At 39.4% G+C, this 25,682-nt stretch overlaps 1 protein-coding gene across 2 annotated transcripts in view; it reads left to right on the forward strand.

Moving 5' to 3' along the window:
• LOC112059102 (cyclic nucleotide-binding domain-containing protein 2-like) overlaps window positions 1-23,903 on the forward strand; it is a 140,870-nt gene extending 116,967 nt beyond the window's left edge. The window contains exons 10-16 of one of the 2 annotated variants that reach the window (XM_042841902.2): window positions 4,428-4,575; window positions 5,609-5,673; window positions 7,225-7,321; window positions 8,412-8,461; window positions 16,556-16,615; window positions 17,825-17,872; window positions 23,501-23,903. In XM_042841902.2, the coding sequence (XP_042697836.2) occupies window positions 4,428-4,575; window positions 5,609-5,673; window positions 7,225-7,321; window positions 8,412-8,461; window positions 16,556-16,615; window positions 17,825-17,872; window positions 23,501-23,728 (696 nt within the window). In that variant the 3' untranslated portion in view covers window positions 23,729-23,903. The remainder of the gene's footprint in view (window positions 1-4,427; window positions 4,576-5,608; window positions 5,674-7,224; window positions 7,322-8,411; window positions 8,462-16,555; window positions 16,616-17,824; window positions 17,873-23,500) is intronic. The other variant, XM_042841903.2, reaches the window with a different exon arrangement.
• Window positions 23,904-25,682: the final 1,779 nt, after the last annotated feature.

The raw sequence follows: 25,682 nt of genomic DNA on the forward strand, positions 1-25,682 counted from the left end.
AATATAAGAAAACTTTGTGAGAATGATGCATGTGAAAACTTGTGCTAGCCTCATGGGAGGATGTAATCTCTGAATACAGCCAATAGGGAGCTATTTGCATTTTTTAGTTTTCATTGTGGGTCTGACCCTGCGTTCCTCATTCAGACAATAGCTTCTCAGTGACTTTCCTTTCTTTGACTACAATGGGAAGTTTTGCCTGAGAAAGGACCTCAGGATCAGGAACATACTGTAAATTCATTCTATTCTGAGGTAGCATGGGGATCCCATTTTTCTGTAACAGTGCTTTGAAAGATGTTATCAATCCATTACATGTCTGAGATATTTTTCAGTCATTACAGTTAGGAATAAATCTACCTCAAGTCATATTGGGCCACATTTTTAGCCTGTATTGGTTTTATGCACTCACAGGGTAACAGTGGACGAGAAGCTGATATGAGTCAACAGTGTGTCCTTGTTGCCAAGAAGGTTAACGGCATTTTGGGCTGTATAAATAGGAGCATTGCCAGCAGATCGAGGGAGGTGATTGTTCCCCTCTATTTGACATTGGTGAGGCCTCATCTGGAGTACTGTGTCCAGTTTTAGGCCCCACACTACAAGAAGGATCTGGAAAAATTGGAAAGAGTCCAGCGGAGGGCAACAAAAATGATTAGGGGGCTGGAGCACATGACTTATGAGGAGAGGCTGAGGGAACTGGGATTGTTTAGTCTGCAGAAGAGAAGAATGAGGGGGAATTTGATAGCTGTTTTCAACTACCTGAAAGGCGATTCCAAAGAGGATGGATCTAGACTGTTCTCAGTGGTAGCAGATGACAGAACAAGGAGTAATGGTCTCAAGTTGCAGTCGGGGAGGTTTCAGTTGGATATTAGGAAAAACTTTTTCACTAGGAGGGTGGTGAAGCACTGGAATGGGTTACCTAGAGAGGTGGTGAAATCTCCTTCCTTAGAGGTTTTTAAGGTCGGGCTTGACAAAGCCCTGGCTGGGATGATTTAGTTGGGGATTGATCCTGCTTTGAGCAGGGGGTTGGACTAGATGACCTCCTAAGGTCCCTTCCAACCCTGATTTTCTATGATTCTATGAGTCTATGAAAACAGAAGCTGAAAACCTGGCCCAGAATATTCATGTTTGAATCAAGCAGTTAAAGTCTTGTAAAAATATCTAGAACATGAAAATGATATTCTCAGGTTTCAAATCTTGGATATGGTTTCACAGAGTAGTTTATAATGACTTGTCCTAAAAGGATTGCATGTTTATGGAACACTATTTAACATTTGTATTTCTATATATGTTATTAGCAGATCAGTCCTTTCTTCATCCCCAGAATTCTGAGGCAGTGTAGTCTGGCAGAATGAGCATAGGCTTGGGAGACAGGCTCTGTCACTGACTCACTTCATGGCTTTGTGCATGTCATTTAGCCTTTCTGTCTCAGCTTTAGTGAAATGGGGATAATAATACTTAGCTGCCTCATGGAGGTGTTATGAGGGTTAGCTAATGTCTGTACAGTGCTTTGAAAATACAAAGCACCATACACATTCCAAGTATTATTTAGTTTACAAATCATGACAATAAATCTTTAAGAATTAAAGGCCAAATTGCCCATCTTGCAGGAAAACACACCAGTGGTAGAGAGGAAGGAGGCCAGAATAGTATGTGAAGTTCATCTTGTGGAGTTTCCCTCACACTATTGCACTGGGGTAAAGAGGTTAACTCCCCCACCCCACATGCCCCAGAATATAGTATGTGCATTCCCCAAGATCCACTTGAGGTCAGGTCTGCCCTAGTGGCGGATTAGCCAATGTGGCTCATGCCCAGGAGCCCCGGCCAATTGGGGGTCCCTGTAAAAATGGGCACCCCATGTCCCAACCTACTCTGCCAGCCCACCTGGCGCTCCCATGGGGTCCCCGGCAGGAATTCTGGGTTGAGCGGGGCAAGCCCCTGTACTCCGACCCCATTTCCCTGGCAGGAGCACGGGGAGGGGGAATGCAGGCGAAAGGGGTGGGGAGGGGCCCCCACTTGCTCTTGCCCAGGGTCCCACAAAACCATAATCTGCCTCTGCTCTGCCTCTGCCCATATGGAGACCCTGTGAACACCCTCTAGCCCACTGTGTTTTTTTCCTTCCTTCTATCTGCCAGCTTTTGCCACTGGAACTCTCTTTAAAGGAGGCCTCCATAGTGCAGAAGGGTCTCCGTGGAAAGGCCTTCTAAATAGCCTTCTAAATTCTGCGCAGGTTGCATCCCTACAGCTCACCCATCTCTTCCTCTCTATAGACCACAGAGTCCAGTGAAGGGGAATCTGCATGCATGGGCGCCAACTTCTATTCGCGCTGGTGGATGCTCTGCCCCCAGTCCTGCCCCGGTTCCACCCCTGCCCCACCCCCATTCCAACCCCTTCCCCAAAGTCCCCACTCCAACTCCATCCCCACCCCAACTCCGCCCCCTCCCTGCCCCTATACCCCTCCTTCCCCAAATTCCCACCCTGGCCCCGCCTCTTCCCCACCTCCTCCCCTGAGCGCGCCGTGTTCCCGCTCCTCCTCCCTCCCTCCCGGAGCTTGCTACGCCACCAAACAGCTGTTTGGCAGCGGTAAGCACTGGGAGGTAAGCGGAGGAGCGAGGACACGGTGCGCTCAGGGGAAGAGGAGGAGGTGGGGGGGGAGGGGAGCTTGGCTGCCGGTGGGTGTAGAGCACCCACTAATTTTTCCCTGTGGGTGTTCCAGCCCCGGAGCACCCATGGAGTCGGCGCCTATGTCTGCATGGGACGAATGTGTGGGGATGGTATCATGGAAACAGCATTCCTGCCCCATCAGCTAGGCAAGGAGAAGTCCTTGAAGGGAGGGTCTCCTGTGTGCAGAGCATCAAGGGATGCAATCTGGCTCTCTTTTTTTCCTTCTAAAGGCTTGTTTTTCTACATATTTTGATTCATTCATAAATGAGGAAATATGAATGCAGTCTAAAAAAATGCTCATATGCTGCAAACTGTTTTTCATGCTGCTGTCTGAGTGTCACCCAATTAATTTTTAGTATGTTAATTGCATCACCTTTTCTATGGTTCATTGCTAAACTGGAAGTTTAGAGAAAAAACACATACAAAAGCTGATCAGGACTTGAAACAGAGCTTTGAATTATGTGAAAACTATAAATCTGATCCTAATTATGGCTGGGGAATTCATATCCTATTTTATAAATTGGTCATGTGTATTCCTTGTGGAAAGTAAGAACTTGTCCATCAAGACTTTTTATTTAAAATTTATTGGTGTGCTTTTATATATACCATGGAATATATATGTATTTAAATAATTTTCCTGACTTGGAAAGCAGTTAAATTTTCCCCCTGGGTTTGGGGAAGCAAGGTAGGACCCACGGATGGTTTATAAAGCCTGATATAAACTGCAAGAACTATGGTGACCAAAATTAGGAGAAACTCATTTGGGGATTGTTGTTTTTATAAATAATGGCAAAAGTAATTATGTTTGAAATGCTGGAAAAACCTTTTAAAAGGTTTAATAAAACTTGTATGGACTGTTATTCTTGCCCCAATAGTTATATAATTAAATTACTTTGTTAGGAAATATTCAGGAGATGTGTTCTTATATCAAATTATGGGAATTTGCAAATGCAACTTGTATTAACAGTAATGTGATTTACACATTTACCCTTTGCATCAAGTGAATTTTTTTCCCAAAGTGCTGTATTCCACAGATGTGAACATTTTTTACTGGAGCGCAGTGTTTGAATAGGTTGTGTGTCTAGGGTCACAGGTATAATTAAGTGGTTATCCCATAGCTCACTTATTACTATGTTTAAATGCTCTCCTGAATTGGGGCCTTTATTAACATAGTTTCAGACAACTGAAAGATATTTTGAAAAAGCTGCCTTATGTTTAATTTGAACAGTCAAAGATAAGTTTTAGTGCTTAGTAGAACAGACAATGCATTTTAGTTACCTTTACAGTGTGAACTTTTTTGGAACACATTCTTGCTTGGAGTTGCTTTAGAAAGTTTGACAAAACTTATATTCTTTGCAAGCAAAACTCACTTGTGAAGGAATCAGACACGCTACCTGAGTAATTTAGGGGAAGTAAATTTTCCAACAGTTCAGATAGATATTGTATAACAACCCCCATTATTACCATAACATTTAAACTTAAGTGAGAATCATACAGTGGAAACCTTGTGCAATGTTTTGAAAATGTATCCCTTTATTCTTGGTAGATGAATTTGCTTCTTCAAAAGCTTCTATCACAGAAAATCATATTAAATCAGTCAATTAGTATCAGTATGATGGTTTAATCTGCACATTTTATTCTGCACATTGTTAAAATAAAATTGTAGGTCAGACATGGAACAGAGTAATGGTGACAATTTAGGCAATGTAGAATAACACAAACATCTCTAAATATATTTCCATCTAATTAAAATCTCCATACATTTCCAGGGTCGATGTCTGGTAGTGACACAACTGGATCAAGAGAGAATATATGCACACTCCAATGAAATGCAGAATTTTTCTTCTCTTTGTGATAATTTTATCACAATATCATCATTAAAAGAAAAGAAGGATTTGACTAGAAGACTTTGGGAAAGTAAGTGTCTTTGTCATGGTAGGTAGCAGTGTAAAATACTTTAACCCTCATTTGGAGGCTAGATAACCAGCAGTTCTGAATATTATAATCTCTTTCTATATGTAAATGCTCTGAATATGGGGTGGGATTTTCAGATGAGCCTAAACTGTTTAGGACTACAAGTCTCACTGACTTGTGTTTCTAAGACATGTAAGTGCTTTTGAAAATTCCACACTTGGCAATTACAACAATGCACAATATAGTCTGGAAACATTATATTTTAGGTTATTTTAAAAAGTCTAAACATTCAGAATATATTGGTCTATTCCACAATGTCTATTGTGGTAACATTTGGGGGGCTCATGTTTAGTAGCACACTTACATCTTGGTTGCTGGGTTTGAAGCACCCACAAGGAGTTGGAAGATGGGAGGGGGAAATACATGTGGTGTCACAGTATCAAGCATTTGTAGGCTATCCACTAAGGAACATCTTTTAAGTCTAGGAATAGAGTTGGTTGTTACCTTAATGGTGCAACAGAACAGGGAGGGACTATAGAATTCTAAAGTGAAAACTGGTGGCCATACTTCAAATTTTAATTAACCCCCCAACTTCTTAATGAGCCAGCTAGATGGCCTAGGGCCATGTATCTGGAAGTGAGGGCATCCTTTGCATATGCTGTCTTAAATTAGCAGATCTGCTAATGGAAGGAAAGAAAGTGATGTCAAAGCTTACTGCTATAATTTGCATGCTAACACTAATGTAAGTGACTTGAGTTACTTTTATTTTCTTCTTGTTTTTATTTGTTAAATCTCCATTTTTCATTAAAACAAAATTATATTGAGGCCAGCAAACAACATCAAATTAAGTCCTACAAATTACAATGTGTGAGTTGTCAAATTCTCTCTCTAGACTGGGAATTAAATTAATAAAATAAAAGAAAATTAAGTCACCCTGACTTTTGTAATGATGTAGTTTCAAGGATTTATTATAATATCTGTTATGTTAATATCTCAAATTGCTGTTACAAAAGTCATATATTTGATTTCATTTTAGGATCTCTTTATTCAGCTGCTCAGAGAACTCCTCTTACCCAGATGCCCAGAAGACCAAGACCTCAAGTAGGACACCATTTCTACCTCTTAGTTTAGAATTTTCCTTTTCTGGGTCATTTCTTAGGAGGGTGGGAACATCCCCTTCCTATGGTGCAGATTTGCAGAAGCTTTTAAACTCTTCATGTACCAGTGAAGAGGATCGTCTGTTATAGTTTATTCCTTAAGTTCAAGATGCAACAGCCGGAAAAGAGGATCGTGAAAGCCCTTGAACATAGATACCTGTTGACAGAACTTTTCTACTTCCCCCACTTACATAGTCATTGAGAGAGAGAATAAGAATGATTCTATATCCTGGAGGTTAGGGCACTCACCTGAGAGGGAGAGACCCAGGGTTTAATCCCCCTGCTTCAATGACTATTTAAGTACTTATCCAAAGTGGAACAGGGACAACAGGAGAGATGGAGAGAGACCACATCAGAATATCCCATAGCCAACTGTTTGGGCACACTTCTCAGAGGTGGGAAACCTTTGTTCAAATCTTTTCTCTAGAGGATTAGGCAGAGGGGGGAATTGAACCCATATCCTGGATAAGTGCTCTAAGTAGTGGGCTAAAAATTATAAAGGCGGCATCTCTTCCTCCAGCTGGATTTTTGGGTGGTGCCTGATCCCATAGGCATGCTCTCAGCACACCCACTGGATTGGACCCCACAGGCGAGATAAGCATTGCCCGACCTATATTTACCTGGTCTGAAGATCAGGCTGGGGCTTAAGCATGAGATAGGCATTGTGCACATGCTGAGTGGCAGAAATTTTAACAGAGAGAATTTAGGTGCTGGGGAATTTTAGGTACCTACAGGCCTAGGTAGCAGCCAAGAAAGGGTTTTGAGGGTCTGACTGGTGCCTACATCTTGGACGTAAGCACCTATAGTGGGGAGTTAGGCAACTAAGTACTTTTGTGAATCTGGGCCTTTGTGCCTAAGCTGGTAGAACTGAAGATAATGGGAGCAGGGCTGGGCTGGTCCTAGTATGCTTGGTTTTTGTTTGTTTATTTGGATAGCACCAACAGTGTGCACATAAATGAAAGGCAGGTTGTGAATAATTACTAACAAATAATCATAATCAAATAATATCTTTAAAATATTGTAAGGTGGTAAGCGTGCATTTTGATAATGTTGAGTGTGCAAAAATACTTTAACAGTAAGAAGTCTGCTGTTCAGAACCGAGCAAGTACAGAATTTGTGAAAAGAAAAATAAAATATTCTTCTTTTCCTATACCTTACTCACGTCATTATATAGCATAATTCACTCATTTCTGCTTTAATATACTGACTTTATCCTGGCATTCAGATTGTAATATTACATAGCATGAAATGACAGTGTGCTTTTAATTGGATTACTCATGCCACACTTGATTTTATTACAAGTATATTATAAAAAGGCAGAGAAAATGAATCATTTCCTAAGTTAATTAATTTATCACTTACCAACTGTCATTAAACCCTAGTTAATTAAATATAGTGGCAAAGTTAATTAAGAAGACGGATACTTTCCTAAAACAAATGAACCTGTATTTTAAGCAACTTGTTCCTTTAACGTCTTCCTTAATTGATTTAATAGACAGCTGCAGTATTATGTTATTCGCTCAGGGACAGAAAAGCCTTTGGTGACCTGGAACAGAAAGGTAATGAGGCACTACATTCAAATCTAATAGAAGGTAAGCATGGTCTGAAGTGACAAGTGTGTCAGAAAGCACATACAGTGTTGAAAAGCATATTGAGAAGTTCCGAGTTAGAAATGGTTTTCCTTATATCTACCACACAGTTGCAGACAAACTGATAAAAAATAAGTAGGATTTTATAAATTATATATAATAATTTAGCAAATCTAAGTCAAAAGTGTGGAACTGTGGAAATAGTGAAAGTAAAAATCCTCATTCTATCCCTGCATATTATAATTTTCTTTTCTGCCACTGGAGCTGTCATCTACCTTTTGTAGATGTACTTTTCTGTATTTTAAAATATTTCTTTGTACAAAAATAGTGATAGCTAGTTTTCTACTCTGTGCAGTTTAAAACAATTATTCTGAAAAATCCCTAATTCACAAATAATTCACCCACAGAATCTATGAAAATAAGGGAATTTAAAAATCATGAGTTGTCTCTATTCTGTTATAATCTGGTTCTTACACTTGCTCCTCACTAGGGTATCTGATTGCCTCTTAAAATATTTCTTTTAGCAGTCAAATTGTAGTCTTCTTTGGGATGATATGTTGGTAAAGTAGTTGAAGCCTTTGCTCTAACCATTTATATAGCAAGAATACTATATATAAACAAGTTTCAATATACTGTACTGTAGCAATGTAGCAAGAATGACACTATTAATACAAATGGAGCTTCTCATTGTGTTTTTGTTGATGATCACTTAACAGCATTTTCTACAAAAATCCAAAACAAAACCAAAACAACAAACAAGCGAAAAACCATTTACAGCTCTGACTTGGTGCTTCTTAAATATATATATTTTTAACTATTAGTTTTTATTTTGAGCCTCTGGCCAAACTGTATATGTTACTATGCTACACTTTAGATACCTAAAAAAGAACAGGAGTACTTGTGGTAAATTTGTTAGTCTCTAAGGTGCCACAAGTACTCCTGTTCTTTTTGAGGATACAGACTAACACGGCTGCTACCCTGAAACCTTTAGATACCTAGGAGCTTTAGAGGTTATTTCTAAATTTCATATTCTTCATCTTTCTAATATCTTTAGGTTTCTTGTAATTTATGATTGTGAGTTTCTTTTTTTCAGGAGTAGGTGAAAAAGTTGCCGAGACGAAGAGAGGTGGCAGGAAACAAAAGGCATGTAAAATATTGCATTTTTCTCTTGAATCTGTTTTTTTTTTTTAACATTAAATGAGAAAGTGAGAATAATAAGTTTTCAACATAGAATTAAAATAAATGAATATACCAAACTTAAAAATTTACTTTGATTCTCTGTTGTGAAATGAATTTAAGACTTCTTCTAAATCTTTGTTTTATTTTGGTTAAGAAAACCTTTAAAAGAAATAAAAGAACTAAAGATGGCTATATGATAGTAAGAAAGATAAACATCTTTATTTAACTTGGCATGTGCAAATTTATCAAGAAATTATAATTAAATTTGATACAACAACTAAAGTTTTATCAAAAAGTAGGAATCCTATTGAAGACCTTGATCCTGCAAAGACCTATGCATGTACTTAATTTTACGCACTATCAATGGCTTCAGTGAGGCTACTCACAAAAGTATGTAAGGTTAAACATGTGCAAAAGTCTTTGTGGGATTGGGGTCTAATTCTGTTCTATACTGAGAAGATAATTTTGTTATCAATCTTGAAACTAGGAACCTATAATACAGGATCTTAGTAAGTGCCAGTCATGGGGCCCAATCCTGCAAAGATTTAAGACTATGCCTAACTTTATTCATGTGGATATTCTCACGTAAGTCAGACCTTGATCACTGGATTAATCACATATAAGCATAATATCTTGATCCATTATGCACATTGCAAGTTACATTCAAATATTTGCTTTATTACCATCATCCTGTAACCATCTGTATTTCAATTTATGACTTAATGTTTATCATACTTTGACCCATAATTCTTAACAGATCTTTTAACAACCTTTCATAGGCAATGGTGCACAAGCCAGTACAGAGAATCATTACAAGGCATCCTTTAAATCCCACCCTGTGAAATCTGTGCCTGCAATAAGCATAGTTTACTAGTCCGAGTAACCGAACCCTATTTGCAATGTATACATACATGAAAAAGATTTTGATTAATTTATGGCTAAGTAAATAAAAAATGTTTACATCTCTTACTTCTAACTTTGCACTTAATTTTTAACTGAACTGTCCCAGGCAGTTACATGGGCCCCAACCCTGCAAAGACTTAAGCACATGTCTAAGGCTATGTCTACACTAGCACTTTTGTCGGTAACACTTTTGTCAGTCAGGGGTGTGAAAAAACACCCCCCTGACTGCCATAAGTTTCACCGACAGACGCACCGGGATGGACGGTGCTATGTTGACAGGAGACGCTCTCTTGCTGACATAGCTACTGCTGCTCCTTGGGGGTAAGGGGCATGCGCAGGGATTTAAATTTGACTACTTTTGGGGGGGGCACTTTAAACACCGGCCCTCTACCCAATGCCCCTGGGCCCTGCTGCCTCCCCCACCCCCTGGCTCCCACTGCCTCCTCGGGCTCCTCACCCATCCCCCCAGCACCCTGCTGCCTCCCTTCCCCCATTGTCCCCGGCTCCAAACACTTACTAGAGGCTGCAGGCGAGGAAGAGATGGGGCTCAGCAAGCTTGCCGTGCCCCCTCTGGCAGAACTGTGCTGCCAGCCCAGCTTCCCTGCTCCAGGTGCCATCTAATGGGGCTCAGCCGGAGTGCTAGCTGCAGTGCCCTTCCCAGGCGCATCTCCAGCCATGCTCAGCCCGACTTCCACTGTGGCAGAAAAGAGGAGGACGGGCTTGGGGAGGGAATCCTGGGGTGAGGGCCAGGGTAGAAGCTGCGGACAATGGCAGAGATGATTACTGGAGGGGCTGTGCCCCGGCTTGCCCCCACTGCGCACGCCCCTGGATGTGGTTTAATTCTGCCGACAGGAGACCTCTCTCCCATTGGCATAGAGCAGCTACGCAGGAGACATTACAGCAGCGCAGACCTGCTGCTGTAAGGTCTCTGCTCTAGACATGGCCTAACTTTACGTAGGGAAGAAGTCTGATGGGCTTCACAGAACATTAGTCACCCTGCCATAATGTGTACTTGATTTTTCTTTTTTACTAACCAAGTTTCACTGGAGGTCCTACAAAGTGGTTTCCAGTCAAAAAGAGATTGTTAATACTTGGTGTCAAGTATCAGAGGGGTAGCCGTGTTAGTCTGGATCTGTAAAAAGCAATGTCTCACGAAGTGGGTATTCACCCACGAAAGCTTATGCTCCAATACATCTGTTAGTCTATAAGGTGCCACAGGACTCTTTGTTGCTTAATACTTGGTGAAATTCACCCCAAGCAGAGGGCCATCCTAGAGCCTATGCCCTACTTCAGTGTCATGTAAGCCCTCAAATGAAACAACCCCACTTTTGAAAAATAATCAAAAGTCCCAGTAATTGAGGGCAACATAAGATTGAGTGACACTGACTCAAATCTTATGTCTGAGACCCACGAATCTTCTAAATGAGATTAAAGTAGGAATTCAAATATTTTGGTAGCCATCTGAATATTTTTAAAAATTTTAAGGATTTTAGTTAAACAGTTTCTGATTAATTTCAGTAGGCAGTGCCCAATTATATAATTTACTAAGTCATAAATAGCAGCACAGCATGGGGAGGAGGTGACCAGTCCTCTATGGAGAAAGAAGTGGTTCAGGACTAGTTAGAAAAGCTGGACGAGCACAAGTCCATGGGGCCGGATGCGCTGCATCCGAGGGTGCTAAAGGAGTTGGCAGATGTGATTGCGGAGCCATTGGCCATTATCTTTGAAAACTCATGGCGATCGGGGGAGGTCTCGGATGACTAGAAAAAGGATAATGTAGTGCCCATCTTTAAAAAAGATCCAGGGAACTACAGGCCAGTCAGCCTCACCTCAGTCCCTGGAAAAATAATGGAGCAGGTCCTCAAGGAATCAATTCTGAAGCACTTAGAGGAGAGAAAAGTGATCAGGAACAGTCAGCATGGATTCACCAAGGGCATGTCATGCCTGACTAACCTAATTGCCTTCTATGATGAGATAACTGGCTCTGTGGATGAGGGGAAAGCAGTGGACGTGTTATTCCTTGACTTTAGCAAAGCTTTTGATACGGTCTCCTACAATATTCTTGCCAGCAAGTTAAAGAAGTACGGGCTGGATGAATGGACTATAAGGTGGATAGAAAGCTGGCTAGATCATCGGGCTCAACGGGTACTGATCAATGGCTCCATGTCTAGTTGGCAGCCGGTATCAAGCGGAGTGCCCCAAGGGTCGGTCCTGGGGCCAGTTTTGTTCAATATCTTCATTAATGATCTGGAGGACGGTGTGGACTGCACCCTCAGCAAGTTTGCAGATGACACTAAACTGGGAGGAGTGGTAGATACGCTGGAGGATAGGGATAGGATACAGAGGGACCTAGAAAAATCAGAGGATTGTGCCAAAAGAAATCTGATGAGGTTCAACAAGGACAAGTGCAGAGTCCTGCACTTAGGACAGAAGAATCCCATGCACTGCTACAGACTAGGGACCAAATAGCTAGGCAGCAGTTCTGCAAAGAAGGACCTAGGGGTTACAGTGGATGAGAAGCTGGATATGGGTCAACAGTGTGCCCTTGTTGCCAAGAAGACTAACAGCATTTTGAGCTGTATAAGTAGGGGCATTGCCAGCAGATCGAGGGACGTGATCATTCCCCTCTATTCGACATTGGCGAGGCCTCATCTGGAGTACTGTGTCCAGTTTTGGGCCCCACACTACAAGAAGGATCTGGAAAAATTGGAAAGAGTCCAGCAGAGGGCAACAAAAATGATTAGGAGGCTGGAGCACATGACTTATGAGGAGAGGCTGAGGGAACTGAGATTGTTTAGTCTGCAGAAGAGAAGAATGAGCGGGGATTTGATAGCAGCCTTCAACTACCTGAAAGGGGGTTCCAAAGAGGATGGATCTAGACTGTTCTCAGTGGTAGCAGATGACAGAACAAGGAGTAATGGTCTCAAGCTGCAGTGGGGGTGGTTTCAGTTGGATATTAGGAAAAACTTTTTCACTAGGAGGGTGGTGAAGCACTGGAATGGGTTACCTAGGGAGGTGGTGAAATCTCCTTCCTTAGAGGTTTTTAAGGTCAGGCTTGACAAAGCCCTGGCTGGGATGATTTAGTTGGGGATTGATCCTGCTTTGAGCAGGGGGTTGGAGTAGATGACCTCCTGAGGTCCCTTCCAACCCTCATATTCTATGATTCTATGAAAGCTGTTTTGTGGTCCTCAAATTCAAATTAGTGTTATGATTATGACTGAAAATTCCCAACCTAGTCTACAGCCAGTTTTTCTAAGTCATTCCTGAAAATAAATTTCTGAATTTCTGAAGTAAAATCTCTATTTTATTTTTGTTTGTTATGTTGAAAAATAGGGTTTTTTCTTATTTGGAAAAAAATGTTTACTTATAAAAGTTGTGCAATTTCTAAGGCAGTTAAAAAAAAATCTCAGAAGCATTGTTATGGTACTTCTAACTTCAATCATCAGTGCAAAGGGTGTGGGGAGGAAGTGGAGTCATGTGGCTTGCACGCAGCTGGCCAGGCATGGAGGTAAGTACATTTCAGAGAGGCTGCACTTTTTGGGAACTCCTGAAGGCCTTGTGCCCCTCAGAGTACTACCCCAATTTGAGGGCTGTGGGTTAATCCCACAATTTAACTATCTTCTTTCTGTAGCGTAGGTAAGATACTAATCATTCTGTGTTGTCAAATTATTGGTCTTTATCAGTATGAATACAGGAATAATTTGACCAGATTGGTTTCTATTTTATTTATTACATCACTTTGCCATGTCCAGTAATATAAGAAAATACTGTGGCATTTAGTGGGGAAAAATAGTTTTAAATGTTACGATAATTTATTTTTTAAGGTGCTGTTTTCAGGTCAAACCATTCCCAAGAACTGTGATAATATTACTCTTTTGATGTATCTTATTGATCTTACTAGTAATACTTCTGAAAATTAAGTAGACATATGTTGTTATAGTCTAGGCTGGTGAATTGTGCTGTCTGTCAGTTTATTGTTCTGTGTAACTGCATAAAGGAATCATAATAATTAAAATAGTATAGTTATTTTATTTGACAATGGTTGTTATATCTAAAAGGCTTTCTGTTTTCCTGTCTGATAAGAAATAAGTCATAATGAATAAGGCAGAAGTAGAAAAACCTCTGGCTTATGGATATATATTAAGGTACATCTAAAAACCTACCTATGAGAGAGTTCAAACTGAAAAAATATAAACTATACTAAATGTGTTCTGACTATCAAGTATTAAGAAGATGTTCTTTTTCCTCTAGCTTTCTCTCTTTCATTGCAGTACGGTTTGTTGTTACACTAGGTCACATTTTGTTATTTTATCTCACAAGGGCTAAACAGAAATGATGGTTTGTGATTGGATGACAAAATATACAGTAAAACTAAAAATATTCATTTGGAATAGGGACATACTAATAGCTAAAAGATCAATTATCTAATTTAGAGTCTAGTGCTCTTTAGTTTAGCAGAATAATGTTTGACTCTGTTTTAATAAAGAATTTGAATTATTTTCATGTAAGGCTCAGATCTTCAGGTGCTGAGCACTCTGGTCCAATTCAGCAAAGCACTTAAGCATATGCTTAACCTTAAGCATGTATTGGCCCCCTTGATGCTTAAATTCTTGCTGGATTGGGGCTAGAGTGCTCAGTACCTCACAGGATTGAGCCCATAGAGTCAGTTCCAAAGCCCACTGAAGTCAATGGAAGTCATTCCATTGATTTCAAATCAGTGGGCTTTGGATATAGCTAGGTTTGGATTGGAGCAACCAGGGATTTTACCATGCTCACCTCCAAACTGGTATTACAACTATTCACTACTTTGAACCTTCTCATTCCCAGACGTAGCATTCTTGGAGAGAGGAGAAAGGTCTGTTTCTGACGATGACATAATTGTGCAAGCCTACAATTGGCTGTTGCTGTGACATTTTTCTGAATTATCTCCTGTGTGGGACAAACTTTGGGGAATGATGGAAAGAACATAGCATATTTCATATCGCTTTTCCTGTGATCTTACCTGATAGGGTATCACCAACAGAATAAGGGTGGGCAAAAAATTAACACACATCACAATGTCAAAATAATTTTATTTACAAAACAAATGATTTGTTAATCCCAGGAGCCCTGATTCAGCAATTCCCATAAGTGCATGCTTAATTTTAGCCACATACTTAAGTGCATTGTTTAATAATGATAGGCTTAATGTTAATTTCAAGGACTTAATTTCAAGCAAATGCTTAAGAGTTGTATAGAATTGGACCTAAATTCTTAATATCCTACAGGATATATTCTATAACACTACCTATTCCTTAATATCTGTCTCTAATACCAGTCTCTACATTCATAAAGTATTTTAACGGTTTCATATTTTCTTCTTTTAATACTGCACCCCTGCAAACATTAATACTGATCATTCAGTTAGTCCAGTTTATTATCTTGTTCCCAGACCAGGTTTAAAAAGTGATGCCAATGTTTATCATGGAGCTGTAGGTCTGGTCAGTTACTGCACTGTAATCTTCTCCCACAAGAACAACCAATATGTTTTTCGGTAATCTTTCATTCCCAAGATATTTCCTTTCTATTACTTATGATGATTAAAACAAATGCACGTAATTTTCCTCCTCAATCTCTAATTACATTGTAATGATATTTTCTCCTTAGGATTTGTTGCACCAATTTAGTCAAATCTAAATCTTTGCTTGTTCCCAGACCAGAGATGGGGGGTGGGGGGTGGGATAGCTCAGTGGTTTGAGCCTTGGCCTGCTAAACCCAGGCTTGTGAGTTCAATCCTTGAGGGCACAATTTGGGGATTTAAATTTTAGGAGGGAGGGATAGCTCAGTGGTTTGAGCATTGGCCTGCTAAACCCACTTGAGGGGGCCACTTAGGGATCTGGGGCAAAATCAGTACTTGGTCCTGCTAGTGAAGGCAGGGGGCTGGACTTGATGACCTTTCAAGGTCCCTTCCAGTTCTAGAAGATAGGATTTATTTATTTATTTTATTTGCTTACTAACTTTCCTTCACCCGATATTTAAATAACTACTATTGGCAAATTGCTATCCCATTTTTGCATTTATAATTTCTCCCTTTTTTTTATTACCTGATACTAAACTTCTAACACGATTTCTAGTGTAAGCCCCATCTGCATTACAAGCACAGCCTTCCTGAGTGACCTGATCACAGTACAGTTGTTTCTTGACACTGTTAGAGCACAGTTCCAAATATTTAAGCGTGTGCTTAATTTTGTATATGCGAGCAGCCTCATTGACGTCAATGGGGTTACATGTGTGCTTACAGTCTTTGCAAAAATGGGGCCCAAGACTTCCACAGGGTTTAGAGGCATGGTTATGGTCTAGGCTATAAAACAATGTTTCCTCTCTCTAGGTTCCTTTCCTTACCCTACTTACTAGAATATCCTATAATTAAATTTTGGAAATTTTGCTAGTTTTGTAATTGATATTTTTTTAAAAAACATTGTATAAATCTGTGCCAGAAGAATAGTTTGCTGTAACTTGATAGAATACTTCAGAACTTGACATTGCTACTCCTACTGCTTTGAAAGTCACATGCCCAATGGTTTAGTTTTAAGAATATGTCTTTTGAGCTGAAAGCAGTCGTAATACTAGCTGTCATTTTCCAAATGATTTAAAACATACTATTGATGGTTTCTGCTTGTAAAAGTAACACTGATGTGTGGATTTATAAAGATTGGGTTTAAATACTGGTGTGATTGTGAAATTGTCTGTAGTGGTTCTTAGATTCTCAGACAGAAATCAATTTCTCTGGTGATTACCTTGTACTATAAAGGAAATAGTTTGTACCATATACACTCTACAGACAGGACCCTGCTCAGCTGGTGTAAATCAGCGTGGCTCCAATGCAGCTAACAGAGCTATGCCCATTTACACATGCAGGGGATCTGGCCCACACTGTTTCAAAATACGACATATTTAAAATATAGGCATACATATCAGTAACCCTAGATTTAATATTCTGGTGTAACTAACAGCAATGCTTTTGGATTGCAGCATCTAAAGAATACTGACAATATACAATCTTTAACGGTGTAAAGAGATCTCAGATGTTTTGTCAAGCATTCTCCTATTTTACCTCTGGTTTTACCTCTTTCCAGTTAATGGTCATCAGTGTTTCATGTAGTCTTCTCTCTGCAGGTGGCTACATCAGCTTCTCAGTTCCTGAAGATAAGGGCGCTGGAACAAGGTGGCATTTTTGTGAGTTTCTGTGATTAAATCTGTTGTGAAGTTGTCCTTCCCAATGTGACACAATGAGTCATTGACAGAACTGGGAACAGAACCCAGGAGTCCTGACTCCAGGACATTCCCTCCTTTACTCTGAGCTTTTATACCAATAATACATTTAGAATTTGGGCAACCCATACCAAAAGTCACTGGGTGCTTTAGCAAAATATTTTCAAAACTCTTTTTAACTTAAATAAATGTTTAAAACATATTTTTAAAAGTTCACATTCCATACACATTCCAGGCAAAGAGGTAATTAAGTGTGACATATTCTTCACTCTTAATTTCTACCCATAGTACTCTGAAAACTACAGTGATAGAGGATAGGTGGTAAGACACAGTATCTGCTGTGAATGGCATAAGAAAAAACTTCTGTTAATCTACAATTGTCCTGAGAACTTTTCATATCAGAGTACAGCAATGAGGCAACAGTGGCAGAAATGAATGGTCATGTTTTGAACACTCCATGGCTCCTCCTTGCATACTTTTGGGAGTCTAGCACTGACAACAACCTTTGTGTAGTGCTTAAGCTACAGGGAGGGCAGAGACCACATTGGCTAGTCCCTGGGTACAAGTTTCTCCTCTACATAAAATCTAGAGTCATGTGAAAATTACTTTATGTTGGTGTTTAGCAGTTTGTCCTATCCGACCCCACCAAAAACAAACAAACAGGATATTTAAAAATTATTTTAATGGTCACTTGTAAATCAGTCCATAGATCATTCACCTCTATATGGTTTTTTTCTGATATATGCCCATAACATACATAGGCCCAGATTCAGAAGCACTTAAGTATATGCTTCACTTCAAGTAAAAGAGAATTCCCATTTAAGAAGTCAATGGGCTTAAAGCACTGTTTAAAAGTAAAGTGTATGCATTAGTGCTTTCCTGAATTATAGTCTGTATTTCCCACACTGAAATATCGCTGTGACTCTCCTTCCTCTGAAAGCAAGGAGGGGGGTCACTTATCCCCAGGGATTACCAAGGAGAAGAAAACAACTTTTAAAAATTGAAATTTTGCACTGCACTGGAGCAGATATTCCATCAGAGAGTACATCATTTGGCTTATACTTTTCTTGCACTGTATTAAATTGCAATGGTTTCCACTTAGAAAAAAAGTCATATAGTTTGTCCCTGTACTGAATCATGTTAACTTTTTAAAAAAGTTCTTTATCATTGTAGGGTTTGGCAGAAACAATGGACAAGTTTTGTAGCCTTCAGTTCAGCTTGGTAAGAAGATTGGAAGGGAGGGTGGTAAAATGTTTTTGCTTTTATTTATTTATTTATTTAGGTTGCATTTTTAACCAACTGAACATATTATTTAAACAGAGGCAGCAGCCATTTTGCACTGAATTTAGAAAATGTGTATATAGAAAAATGTTAGCAGTCTGAACTTAAATTGCTGTAGTTTGGGCTGAGACCATATTCAGTTCCAAAATAAATATAAAAAAATAGGCATTTCCAGTAATTGTGAGCCTGTCACAGTAAAGCTTGTGTGGTAATTGCCATTCACCCAATAGGACTTGTTCTTAGTCTGAATGTTCCTGTTTCTTTTTATAAGAAAAATGAGCCTGAAAACTAAAAGAAGAAGAAACTCTCAAGGAAATTAGCTTGGATTGTTTATGTGCTCTGTAGTCTTCACCCCGGGGCTCTCTCCCTCTTTGTGATTATGCAGATGTGAAGAAGAAAGCTGTGACTGGGTTGGGAAAGAAGAAATTGGTGACAATAGTCCTCATCCTCTCCATTACCTGCATCAATGGTCACTGAAATAGACAAAGCTATGGCTTGTGGTTACCTGTGACAGCTCTTGTTCTCCAACATATTCCTGAATATAGTTTGCAATTTATACACCATTATATCCCACTTAATAAAAGACATGGGGAAAAGAAAGAGAAAAAAGCCCTCTCTACACAAGCCATACTCAAGAAGGATATAAACTTGATCTTGGCCAAACTGGATTTCAGTATATTTTGGCAAACACATCTGGATGAGACCAAACCACTTCAAAAAGAATACACTCTATCCTAGGTCTCTACCTGGGATAAAGCATGATTGTTAAATGGTTAAAACAGAATTTTAGCTACATCCACACCGTCTGGTGAAACTAGTCTGACCTGCTTAGATTATAATGGAGTTTAAACCACATTTAAGCATGGTAGTCACAACACAGTTGTTATAGCCGTTTAGATGGGGCCTATCATACTAGTTTAACAAGTGGATGTTATTCCAAAAAGCAACTGTCTCAGCTATTCAGTGGTTTTCAAAAACAAGCTGCACATTGCATCTCTTGAGTTCACAAAGATTGCATTACAGCTAAAATACTCTCAAAGCCTCCCAACAACATCTGTGTGCAATTTTCGGTAGTTTGATCATCATTGACCAAGTGTCACATTTTGGGGTGCAACCCAGACCAGTGAAAGGTTGTTTCACTGCTTGTCCTGTAATCCTGAGTGCCTTAAAACACTCTGCTGCTGTTGCTTCCTGTCTGGACACTCCCAGCCAGCAGACAAGCATGCACTGAGTGTCTGTGTGTTAAGCAGCCCTAGTTCAGCAGCTCTGACTCTAGCAGCCTGCTTGTTACATAACAGCCACACACTGAAGTCCACCAGCCTTGGTTACTACTAGCCTAGTGACCCCCACACACACACAGTCCCAGGTTTCCCCATAACTGTCTGCCCTGAAATGTCCAGTCCTCTCCTGGAACATTTAGAGAAGTAGTAAGGTCCATTGCTCTTTTAAAGAGACAAAAACAGCAATGTGTTGCTTTAACTGGATTTAATAATCATTTCAATTCAAACACAAACACTGGATTAGTTTAGATTAAAAGTAAAACAAGTTTACTAACAGAAAGAGAGTGGATTTTAAGTGAGTTCAAGTATAAGGGATAAAGTCAGAATTGGTTACAAGCAAATAAAAGTGGAAAGTGCTTTCCAGTTACTAAGACTTAACTTCAGCAACTTACAATCTTTGTTCAAGGTAGTTTCCCCATCAGTCTTCCAGTCCCAGAGACTTCAACCTCCTTGGTTGAAGGACCCATTTTTCTAGGCTTGCCAGAGCTCTGGCCCCTTGTGTCTGTCTAGTGATGGAGTCAAGATGGCTCCTTCTCTTTCCTAATATCTTCACAAACTCACTGTTTTGTCCCCAGATTTAGGATTACCTCATGCTGTCCTTTCCTTCCTGTGGATTTCCCATCCCCATGCTGATTTTTATGTAAATGGGGCTTCCATTGTTTTTGGTCACACTTTGCTTATTTTCACTGGGGATAGGTAAATAGCTGCCTTTCCTCCTGTCTAGGGGAAAACCTGTTTCTCCCTGTGTTTGGTCACAGACTTTAAAGCATATTATCACTGAGTATTCATGTAGTGTTAATACATACATTTCACAATGATATTAATCACCAGTGTATCATTTGCTTTCATAAAAATCCTTACTTGATACCCTTTTATAATACAGTAATATTGTATACAATCAGTTGATTCAATTACTTATCTTTTGAGGTTCAGATTCTCTGTCTATAGACTAGAGGCTATCTCCTCCGCTCACTAGATTGATGGCTTTGTTTACCTTCTATGTAAATGTGCCTTCATTGTCTCTGCCTGACAACCAGGCAAGTCAGACAGACAAATACTCATTCCTTTGTCTAGGGCAGACTGGCTGAAGCATTGCTTGCCAAAAACATTTTAAGAATATAATTCTAGCACATATCCATAACTCTTTGTACATACCCTATACCTACATGCAAAAATATTAATGATCAATGAGTTTTCAAATGAATTATATCATGCCACCTGTTGGATATATATCATGACAACAGTTTGTTAGGTGTAGTAAGTATGTCAGGCCTGATCAGGTTCTTCCTTCAGTACACTGCTCATCATTAACAGATAAGCTTGTTTGGTAATAATGAGCCGTGTACTGAAGAAAGAACCACAGATACTTCTCTCCTTATTGGCCTAAGAGCTGCTCAATAAACTCAAAGCTTAAACACAAAGAAATGTCATTTCTTCAAGCTATTATGAATTGGGAAAGAACAACTATAAAGAAAATAGATTGAGTACTGAAGTAGGGACTAGGAGTCGGAGAGGTAGGGATGATTTTAACTGCTCAGTTTGCATCCTATTTGGCAAGTGTTGACATTTCTGCTTTCTCTTCAGAGCCTTGTACTGTTGTACATACACACCAGTACAGAGACAACTAATGATTCATGCTGTAGAATCAGGGCTTGACTTGTACCAGCAGATCAAGGATACTTGCTTGTTGTCTTCTTAAACCATCATTTTTGTCCCAGTAATTTTTTTATTGGTTTCTCCAGTACATTTCTATAAACCCACAAAATTGTATTAAGAGTCTTACAGTCTGGAACTAGTAGAGTTTTATGTGATGAGCAAATTTCTTTTATTATGCCACAGTCAGGAGTTTACTTGTGATTATTTATCAGTATGTTGTTAAGCAAATGAGTACTTGGGGTACTTGTTTGCTAATTAATAATGAAGCAAAGACAATGTTTTAAAGAGCTCAACTTTTCATGAATCTAGTAAATATGGGACTCTTTCTCAATGTTTTATGGATGCTGCCATTAAATCATACATTGAACATATGGCCAGATTTTCAAAGATGTTGAGCACATACAACTCCCAATGACTTTACTAGGAACACCTCTGAAAATCCAACCAATAGATTATGGTTATAGACATACTGAAAGGCTATTCAGAAGCATTCATTTTCTGGGAAAATAGAGATTCTGTTCCATTATAAAAGAATATCAGATTTTTTAATTTCATGAACATATATAAATAGATATACATGATAGGTTTAGAGAGAGATGATAGCGATAAAAATGTTAAGTGCTTTTAATAATAATGAAATAAATGGATAATAAATTAGAAATAAGGAATGTTTGCTTGTGAGGGCAGTGGTGTTATGAGATTAACATTAGATAAAAATGAAAAGTACAGAAAGTGACATTTTCCATTAAGAATATAAAAAACATTTAGTGTCAAGATAGAAGTTATGTGACTGGCTTACCATGCTGACCAGTATTGTTTCATTGTTTGCTTGTGCTCCCCTTCTCTGCTGTTGAATTCATCTGTTGTCTCTCACCTTATACTGCAGTGTGGACTGTGGAGTTGTGTGTGTAAACTATAGAGAGCATCAGAGTGTTGGGTGTAACTACCTATTGTGTACATTGCTGGCATGAACAAAGAGGTGCCTAATTCATAGCCCTGTTTCAAAGAGTATGTTACCAATAACTAGGAACCTCTTCATTCGTGCCAGGACTGTCCACGCAGGGCAGTTACAATGCAACACTTTAATGCACTTTGCAATTTACCCCACACCTAGGGTTACCAGATAGCAACTGTGAAAAAATAGGACAGGGGGTGAGGGGTAATAGGCGCCTATATAAGAAAAAGTCCCAAAAAACGGGACTGTCCCTTTAAAAACAGGACATCTGGTCACCCTACCCACACCTCCAATATTCCACACTGAGGCACAGGGTAGACAAGCCCTTAGTTAAAACTGAATAGAGTTTTAAGGGTATGTCTTAGCTGTAAAGCTGTAAGGGTATGTCTACACTTCAATTGCACAGTCACAGCTGGCCGATGCCAGCTGACTTGGCTCAGGCTAAGGGGTTGTTTGATTGTAGTGTAGACTTTCAGGCTTGGGCCATTTTTAAGAGCCATTTTTAAGAGCATGTCAAACAGGGTGTTATTTTAGAGCGCACTGCCCTGCCCCAACCAGTGTGACCTCAGATGCACGATGCATGTGAAGTCACAGTGGCTGGGACGGAGCAATGCGCTCTTCAGAATGGCATCTGATATCAGACAAAACCACGTCCAGTTTTATCTGAGTATTGAATGGGGGACAAATCCTAGAAAAGAAAGACTCCTGGTTTAATCCAGATGCCCTTTGGGAACAGCTGTCCTCTTCTCAGCTGCATCTGATTAGTTAACAATCTGACCCTTATGGGGGCAGGCCACCCTGCTACGAGAGCTTTAAAAAAGTGTTACACACATGCTAAGTATGACATTTGTTTTTGAGGGATGATATTCTTTCCATTGTTAAGGTTGCAGTCATTGTCCATAAGCCCTATATAAATTTGACTTAGCAAATCTGGTTTGGCCTGAAAACTGACAAATTTCCCTTAAAAACTAAAGAGAATGTATTTATTTCGCTGCTATCATTTTAAATCCAAGCAATTGCTCTAACCGAATCAGCATCACTCTCTGTGCAGAACACAGTATGATAATTCTATTTAATCCTAGTTTAAACTATCACTAAATTCATAAATGTGAACTCAGATTTCATTATCCTTAAGATAAAAAATAAACCCAACCTTTTTTAAATGAGGAAAAGATATTATTTTGGATAATAGAGTTTTTGGTCTTTTCCATCTGTGAGCTACAGAAATAAAACATAATGGATGGGCAACTCTTACATGTTGTCTTTATCAACTTTCTGAACTGATTTTGAAAGAATTCTTAATGTGATACATAATGTAAATACAGAACACAACTCCCACCTGTTCATGCTCTCTGTATGTGTGTATATATATCTCCTCAATATATGTTTCACTCTATATGCTTCCGAAGAAGTGGGCTGTAGTCCACGAAAGCTTATGCTCTAATAAATTTGTTAGTCTCTAAGGTGCCACAAGTACTCCTGTTCTTTTTGTGGATACAGACTAACACAGCTGCTACTCTGAAACTGTAATAAATGAAGATGCATTTATAAACCTATTTGTAATTAATAATTTACAGTGCAGATATAGGAAGAGAGAACAGTATGAAGTTTTAGTACTGCCTAGAAACCAACACAGTTATTCTCTGTTTTTGTTTTTTTGTTTTTTCTCTCCCACAGATCAGTGAAGGAGCGGAGTGCATTTTCATTCCCAAAAAACTTTTTCTAGACAAAGCACCTGTCAAGTCGAGAAAGATGGCTCTCGAGCTGGTGAAAAGCTACCCCTCAGAGAGCATAATTATGGAGAACTATGCTAGGCACCAAGCTTGGAATACCTACAAGGCCAAGCTTATTGGACAACAGCTTGAGAGACAAGCTATGCCAACTTCAGCTCGCTTTTCTTTTTAAAAGATGTCTATAGTAGCTGCCTTATGGCCAGATACTTCTTCTGTTAGTGAATGAGATAATGATGATTCTCAAGCATGTGGCTAATGGGAAAATATGTACTGTCCATGACTACATACACATAGGATAATGCACACGTTACATGCCTTTTAAATAAAGTTTGTTCCATTGTATAGAACTGCAAATGTTTCTGTTCAATAGGCCTGATCCTAAGAGCCAACAAAGACTCCAATGGGAGTTGTTGCCCTCGAAGATCAGAGCCTAAAAATCACCTGTATTTGTCCTACATTTCTCTTTTAAATAGTATGTCGAAGTTCCTACCTTCTCCACCACTACTCCAGGTCTGTCACCAGTCTCATTGGTCTGGCCACAGTCATTATCTGAGTATCATTTCTGTGGCCACAGTGGAAACAAAACAGCCAACACACTGTAATGGAGATTTTAGTCTTCTTCTACACTGTAAAAACTCATGTTAGACGGATGCCATTATAAAAACATTGATAAGCCTCTTGTAAACAAAAATCAGGGGAGCAGACAATCAAATACCGTGCGTTGCCAGTTAACCATGATGGGGAATGGATGGAACAATAGAAGAGGTAGAGCTGAGGCCGATATTAATGTTAGTAGACTAAAACAAGGAGTCCTGCATTTAGAGGTATATGCTTTATATTTCTTCTTTCCATTGTTGTCATAGGAAGGAATGATTCAGACTACAGAGTTGGGAGTTAAAGTCCTGAGTTCGAGCTTGCTATTAATTCACTGCATGGTCTTAAGCAAATCATTTCACTTCCTTGTCTCAGTATCCCTATTTGTAAAGTGGGCATAACAATCTATTTCACAGAAATGTTGTGAAGATAAATTACTGAACATTTATATAGTGCTTTGCACATATCGAGTGTTATATACAGTATGCAGAGCTGCCAGTAAATCTCCTCAATCTGCAGCTTTCTGTATATTCAGCCTTGTGGGGATTATTTTTATCTCTGCAATGCCTTTGCAGGCCTGTCTTCTGCTCTTTCTATAGCATTTCTTGTGCAAAGGAAAGACCCAGTGTATGGCGACTGCAAAAAGGCCTAGTAGAGCTAATAATCTCTGTGCCTAGCCCTGTGACAGTGTGCAGAAGGGCAAGAGAAGGATGTAAGGAGCTTGTCCTCACCTTGTGTGACAGGAGAGCAAAGGACCACAATTGCACCTGGCTCAGTGGTCAAATGGAGAAATAGAAACTCCATAGGGTGGCTTCCCTTCCATCTCAGTCAATAGAGCTAGCCAAACACTGTACTGTTGGAGGGTGTAGCAACAGTCATTATTGTGCACCTTCCCTCAGTGCTCCTGACAGCATGATGCTTGCTCAAAAGTGAACTCAGAAAAGGAGGGAAGAGACAGAAGCAGAGGAAATCAAGGGAAGTGGGGTAAATGCCATCCCTTCAGAAACAGCAGGTCTCCAGGAAGAGCAACTGTCCTGATTTTAAAAGGAAAAAAAGGGAAAAATATCTTAGTAAGAAGGGACAAATTTAGCCCTGATGTTAGGTACCCACTTTAAATTAGGGCTGAATTTGTTCCCCACACTTTACTTAAGTTATCCTCCTAACAGAGAGTGGAGAACTTAAATAAGAATTTCCATGGGGACATCCTCAGAAATATATTGCAAAATCAAAACATTTAGTTCCAAGAAAAGCACTTGGGTGACAACTAGGTATCTATCACGTTTAAAAAACAAACCTTAAAAGTGATTAAATTAATAGTTAATAATGCAGCCCTCCCTTGAATACATTGATACCTACTTTTATCCCTAAATGAAGTCATTTAAAACATGTTTAATCCCAATAAGTGTGTATATAGTTTATTCAACATTCTCAGAAAATGTTCACATTGTCAATGAGACTTAGCCTGAAATGTAAAAGCATGAGAAGTTTTTTCTTTGTCTTAAAGTTACAAAAAGGGATCAAAATCAGAACCT

Source organism: Chrysemys picta, chromosome 5 (assembly GCF_011386835.1).
Source record: "Chrysemys picta bellii isolate R12L10 chromosome 5, ASM1138683v2, whole genome shotgun sequence".
NCBI classification, from domain to species: domain Eukaryota; kingdom Metazoa; phylum Chordata; order Testudines; family Emydidae; genus Chrysemys; species Chrysemys picta.